At 38.6% G+C, this 6726-nt stretch overlaps 1 protein-coding gene and 1 long non-coding RNA gene across 2 annotated transcripts; both read right to left on the bottom strand.

Annotated features, from left to right (window-relative positions):
• Positions 1–2317: 2317 nt before the first annotated feature.
• On the bottom strand, positions 2318–5540 carry LOC136481596 (uncharacterized). Its single transcript, XR_010764784.1, has 2 exons — positions 5372–5540; positions 2318–2555 (listed from the first exon to the last, which is right to left on the bottom strand). It is a non-coding gene; the product is annotated as an uncharacterized lncRNA (long non-coding RNA).
• A 355-nt stretch (positions 5541–5895) lies between these two features.
• On the bottom strand, positions 5896–6574 carry LOC136482979 (uncharacterized). Its single transcript, XM_066480120.1, has 3 exons — positions 6507–6574; positions 6331–6429; positions 5896–6249 (listed from the first exon to the last, which is right to left on the bottom strand). The coding sequence occupies exons 1-3, from the start codon at positions 6543–6545 to the stop codon at positions 5920–5922; spliced, it is 468 nt and encodes a 155-aa protein (XP_066336217.1). The 5' UTR covers positions 6546–6574; the 3' UTR covers positions 5896–5919.
• Positions 6575–6726: the final 152 nt, after the last annotated feature.

Genomic DNA, 6726 nt, shown 5'->3' with positions numbered 1-6726 from the left:
TTCAAATGAATTTTGATGTCCAACTCTACACAATTTTGATCCAACGATAATTTTGTTCAGAGAAAAGTACAGTACTATAAAGTTTTTGAAAAAATAATAATGAGAATATTTACGCTTTCCGTTGCGTATTTAAAGTTGTTATTTTTATTATTAAATTCGAACCAACGGGAGAATTTAATTTTGAAAAATAGATATGTTTTTAGTTTATTATAATATTGTTATTATTCTGACCAACGTTGATTAATGGCAATATTATGATGTTATTTATGAGTTTTGTCATGCATTAATTCTATTTCTGCCCAACGGTGATGTAGAATTAGTGTAGAGGACAATTGTATATTTTAATTTTGACCAACGTTGGAACTAAGACATGCAATTGTTATTATTATGTTTATGTTCTCACTCTATATGAATTGTGTTCTCAGGATGATACAACTTGATGGGTTGTATCAAAGAGATCCTCACTCTCAAAGGTGACAACTATACAGAGTGGAAGAAAAAGATTGACCTGGCCTTCATCTTGGCTGAGGTGGACTGGGTAGTCACCTCACCGTGTCTCATTGATCCTGTGGCACCGGTGAGGGAGACAAACAAGGCTGATGCCGCTTGGGCAACTAGAGAGAGGGATTTTGAATCCCAAAAGATGTCCTATCACCTTGAGCATAGGAAGTGGGTCACTGCCAACAAAAAATGTTTGGCTGTGATAAAGAATACGATTGAGCCTGTAATTGTGGGTTCAATCCCAGAGTGTGACATGGTCACCGAGTACCTCAATAGAATAAAGAGTCAGTTCACTGGCTCTTCAAAGACATATGCTACCCAGCTGATAAAGCAGCTGGTGACAGAGATGTACTCTGGAAATGGTGGCATAAGAGAGCACATACTAAGGATGAGCAATTTGGCATCCAAGCTAAAACCAATGGATCTGGCTCTCAAGGAAAAATTTCTTATCCATCTGATTTTTGCTTCCTTGCCAAAGGAATTTGACACTTTTGTTGTCAACTACAACATACAGCCCGAGAAGTGAGACTTAGAGAGGCTCATGTCTATGTGTATGCAAGAGGAGGAGAGAATGAAAGCTGCCAATGGTGGCACTATCAATTATGTGAAAGACAACAAGAAAAAGAATAATAATTCTAACTCCTCAAAGTCAAAGGAAAAGGGTCCCATGATACATCAGCCTCAGCAGAACAAGTTCACAGTAGAGAAAGACCAGCGTCTCTATTGCAAGAAGACATGACATTATAAGAAAGATTGTCCCGATTACTTAAAGATGATCATGGCAAAGAAATGTGAGAACATTATTACGTTCATAAATGAATCCTTATATGTACAGTATTCAAAATCTACTTGGTGGATTGACTCAGGTGCAACTGTTCATGTTGCTAATTTTTACAGGGATTTCGTTCGACGAGGACTACACAAAGAAGAGAAAGACACGTTAAAGTTGCAAATGGAGTCCGAGCAGATGTTGAAGCCGTTGGCGATCTTTCTCTAGAGCGTGCACTACAAACTTCTAACCCTTGCGCAACGACGAGAAAACATTGCAATAGGCCCAATTTTGTTGCAAAAGGTAGTTCATACCACGAAATCGCGTTCGTTGGCAATGGTTGCAAAAAGTCACATTGCAATAAGAACTTACAACCGTTGCTAGTTTGCCGTTGCAAGAGTTAGATTTTCTTGCAACGTTGCCAAGCATTGCAATAGGACGTTATCGCAACATTCATTGGCGTGGCAATATGAGCACTTGCCACGTTTGTCTTCGTAGCGAGAGGTGGTAAATACAACGAGCGATAGCGTGGCAATAGATTTTTGTTGCCACGCTATAATTTTGTTGCTTAAGGTGTTGTTGCCACGACCGTTGTGCCGTGGCAAGTAAATCATTTGCCACGCAAATGTAATCATTGCGAGAGAGTATACATTATTGCCACGCTTGTCTTGGCGTGGCAATAGTATCATTTGCCACGCAAATTTATCCGTTACGAGATACCGTTCATTATTGCCACGGCCGCGTTGCCGTTGCAATAGTATCATTTGCCACGCAATTTTATTCGTTGCAATATACCGTTCATTATTGTCATGACATCGGTGCCGTTGCAACAGTAGAATTTGCCCCGCAATTTTATTCGTTGCGGAAGATTAATTGTTATTGCAACAATAGTCATGTCGTGGCAATAGTATTATTTGTAACGTAAATAAGTCTGTTGCCATACAGCATATTGCCACGCATCACGGCTCGTAGGTATAGCTTTTATTGCAACGCTAGTAACATTTAATTTTGGTTTAATAAATCATCATTGCAAATCAATAAACCATATCAAAAGCAATTGCACCCACATATATTAATTATAATTAATCATTCAATATGTTGCCAAACCCATGAAATAGTAGCTAAAATCATAAATGAGTGTACAATTAACTCATTATTTGACAACTTTTTACAAACTTCCTAACATCTATGCAGCACTTGAGAAATTCCTAGCAGCCCAACATGTCATCTCCTCGGCTATGTCCTCGCTTGATTATGAGCCTTCCACTGAAACCTTGTCCACCTACTGCCAAAAGAATATGATTGGGATATTAGAACAATATTAAGTTTACTAAATTTTGCACAAATGTAAAGAGATGAAGATATAAAATGGTTCTAATTTCTAATTTCATATACAAAAGCCATCAACCAAGCTTTTGCATAGTTGAAGTTCTACTGCAATCCTGCCTGAAGGCGTTGCATATGTTACAGTAGCAGCTGCCTTCTCTGAATTTTTAAGGCAGCAACAGTTTAGTTGATTAGAAAAATCATAACTTGAGTTGTAGACAACAAAAAATTATATTCTTTAACAATACGGAAAGCCCATGAAATTCTCTACATCTTTCTAGTTATTTGTTAAATAAGATTCTGCAGTTATCATGGTCAAAAAACACAAACACCCACTGCTGTCCAGACCAAGGTCAAAACCTGACCGACTACTTTCAAAATTCATAACTGCAAATAGAGAGACAGGGGAGAGCTGGAGGTCGGCGATGTGTAGCAATTGGTGCAGGTGCGAGTGTGACAGCTACAACTTAATGTCATGGTTACTAGAAGCTACTTGGCATAGAGAAATTCAGCCTAGCAATAGGCATTAGCCACTAATAATCATGGTTACCTATCCAAGCATTGTCATACACCCCATTTTCCCTACCATCATGCTACTGAATTGAATAATAAAAAGAGAACAGAGTAAAGGGACCACACTTAAGCTTGAAAACACTGGCAAAAAACAGAAGTCAGGCACTAGGAATTAAGTCTCTGGTCTTGCGCATACCTAATCAAGGAGTGGTAAAGTGGCAAATGGTGAATGATTAGCATTTGAGCCCATCAACCTCAGCCAGTACATACTGGCTATAGGATCAGATGATATCTGAAAAAAATTGAGCCCTTGCTGCCTTATTACAGGGAAGAGCAAGATGCATAGCAGATGCACCATCCTTCAATTTCTCATTATTGACAAGATGTTCTGTTTTCCAGTCAAGTTTCAGAAATCTCATAGAGGACTACAATTATTCAAAAATACAATGGAAATCCACATGAATACTAAAAAAACATTTTAAAAAATGGAAAGCCCTATGAATTGTTGTTACCTTATTCACCCAATCTGGAAAAGCAACACTGAACAGAAGTGTTTGTAGTTTGGTATTTTGGTAGAATATTCAACCTTTCCTGTTTACATATTTAATAGTGTGATCACATAAGAAGCTACGTCAAACAGAAAAAGCAGCACTGTTAATATTACTCCATTTAAAAACCATGTTAAGTGTTTCATTTAAAAATTAGAAAGTGAGTAGTAAGAAAAGTTTGATATCATCATAAAATATACTTTATTGGCAATCATAATACAGGAACATTTTTTCTCTATTATTATGAGCTCTCTACTTGGCAGCACTTTGGACTCCTACCATAGTCAATTCTTCTGGATGCCTTGCTTAGCCTGTTAACCGAAGATTCCAATCTAGGCAAGAGATAGCCAATGTTTTTTCTTATAGGAAATAACACTATTCTTATACATGATTAATTGTTTTTATACAAGAGCAAATGCTATACCTAATGTCTGTTTGCATACTTCCTTCATCATAATGCAAAATTCAGGGGACACTCCCATCCAGTACTACATAAGCACATCACTCCTCTCCAAAATATGTTATTCAGCCATACGCAGCTCAAAATAGCTCGCCATGTGATTGTATTATATATTCTACAACAATATATATGCAGACACAATGCTTGGCCATGTGATTCACCCAAGTAATACAGAGTACTGGAATTTGTACAGATACAATCAAATCATTCACCAAATATTGTGTTTTCATATAAATCAGCCACTGTCAACTGACAGATACAAACCAAATCAGGCACTTTCAGTACTGGAGGGGGTAACAGCGAGATATGAACCAGATGCGATAGAGATAGTAGGAATAATTAATATTAATAGCTAACGATTTCGATGCTATCGAACGTACCCAAATCTAAATCACAATGAAGCACAAGGAACATATCGATCACCAGAAAACAATTGTTGTAAAAAGGCAGGAGAAACATTGCATTGAAACGAAGATCATATCATGATGTAGGCACGAGATGGTTGGGTTTGGCTGGGCTGGACCATGCACCTTTCAAGGGAAATCCCCTCACCCACACGCCATTCACCTGCCACCGACTTCTCTAGCTTCCTCCACGCTCGACGCTGCCTGAGGAAGGCGCAAGAGCGGCCCTCTACGCCGGCCATTGAGGTGGGAAGGAGGGGTGGCGCGGATGGGCAAGGGGTAGGGGCGGTACGGGAAAGCCGAACTGTGTGCGGCGGCGAACAGAGAACAGGGGCGGCGGCTAGGAAAGGGAGGACCAGGAGGGTGAGGAGATTGTGAGCAGTTTAGTTGATTAGAAAAATCATAACTTGAGTTGTAGACAACGAAAAATTATATTCTTTAACAAAATGGAAAGCCCATGAAATTCTCTACATCTTTCTAGTTATTTGTTAAATAAGATTATGCAGTTATCATGGTAAAAAAACACAAACACCCACTGCTGTCCAGACCAAGGTCAAAACCTGACCGGCTACTTTCAAAATTCATAACTCTAATTCTCTAGGTCTAAAATCATGACCTTTCACGACGACAAACATCTCTAAACCCTCTACAACTTTTGTATTATCAAGTATCACAGAAAAGGTAGATTACTACTCAGAACAACTCACCTAATCAAACATGCACAAGCTGCAGTTTTCAGCACGCATGTTCAATGTATTTTCTACATTTCCTAGTTCAACAAGGAAGGTCACATTTGATAAAATTTCATTAAATCATGCAAGAATTTAGATTCCAATTAGCTGGTTATTACCTTCCTCCTTTTGGGATTATTTCTTGTCCTATTCATCAGCTGTTGTGAAGTGATATATGTCTTCGATGCAGTCACATTTGCAGTGTTTTCGTTGAAAAGAGCTCTGCTGGGAGGTGCAGTACTTCTAGTGGAGCGTGTAGGTGCTGGTGCACCTTTTTGTATGGTGACAATGCTTCCAGGCTGAGTCTACAAACATCAAGTTGTTTGATCTATTTTAGCTACAGTTCAAGGTACATGGAACATAGTGAAATAATGTCATTACCTCCTGTAACCCATCTTCATTTTCATTTTCATGTCCACTGGTCTCATCTTCCTCTTGTATGATTGGTGCAACTTGTGTACTGGCATTGTTTTGCAGGGTACTCTATACATACAAATATTGGGGGTGAAAGATTAGGCATCACAATCATAAGATTATCAAGAGTACAAAGGATAAAAAATTATTCTAATACCATAATCATAGCTCCTTCTTTGTGCTGCACTAGCATATGAAGGAATTCTTGCTTCATTTCTTCTCTTAAGTTTATCTTAGCATTTTCCAGCTCCTCTTACATCCTCCTCCTATTTTCTTCTTTCTCCCTTTCCCTTTCTGCAGCTTCTTGCACAATCTGTTCTTTGAGCTTGTCAACCTCCGCTTCTAAAGCAATGCTCTTCTCCCTAGCTGCAGCTTGAGCACGTGCATGTACTTCAAGGTTCTCTTTCATAAGTTCTCTGCGAGTTCGATACGTAGCCAAATATCCATGCCCATGTAATTTGGATGATTTGATTTGTGTTGTTTCTTTGTAGCATGACTGGAAAATCATGTTCTCCTCAACAGTTGTAAGTGCTGGTCTATCAGGTTCTAATCCAATCTCACCAATTTTCATGGTTGCATTTTCCTAAATTAAATAACAGAACCTGTAAAGAGTTGCTTGACACTACCAGCAGCTATAAAAAAGGTTGACGAAACATTTACTTACATATACTGAAGCTAATACAGGATTTGACCATGCACCATGTTTTGTGTGAGTGGTCCTCCAAAGAAGATCACTTGGCTCTTCACCAGTTTCTTGGTCTCTCTAGGATGCCAAAAAATTCAGCACACAAGTATTGCATCATAGAAGGGAAGGACTAGATTAGTGTATCTAATGATTACCAGCTCAAAGCTACATTGTGAGAAGTTCTTTGAACCCATCACATGCTTGGTTCTTTGCTGCTGACGGTTGGAGTAGTTATGGCTGCTAAGTTTCTGCAGAATGAGAACAAGTGGTATGTAACAATGCAACTTTGGTCCATCAATTTTGTTTGACAAAGTAGATTTTACTAGCACTGACCTTGAATTTATTAGATCCAAAATACAACTACAAGTAGTGCCA

The sequence above is a fragment of the Miscanthus floridulus genome, chromosome 9 (assembly GCF_019320115.1).
Source record: "Miscanthus floridulus cultivar M001 chromosome 9, ASM1932011v1, whole genome shotgun sequence".
NCBI lineage: Eukaryota > Viridiplantae > Streptophyta > Magnoliopsida > Poales > Poaceae > Miscanthus > Miscanthus floridulus.
This window is presented reverse-complemented; position numbering and strand designations above follow the sequence as displayed.

Bases quoted from the DNA above. Each gene is read 5' to 3' on its own strand.
- LOC136482979 (XM_066480120.1), bottom strand. From the start codon at position 6,545: ATGGGTTCAAAGAACTTCTCACAATGTAGCTTTGAGCTG. The intron at 6,430-6,506 runs GTAATCATTAGA...TTGGCATCCTAG, and splicing joins CACAATGTAGCTTTGAGCTG to AGAGACCAAGAAACTGGTGA. The intron at 6,250-6,330 runs GTAAGTAAATGT...TATTTAATTTAG, and splicing joins CTGTATTAGCTTCAGTATAT to GAAAATGCAACCATGAAAAT.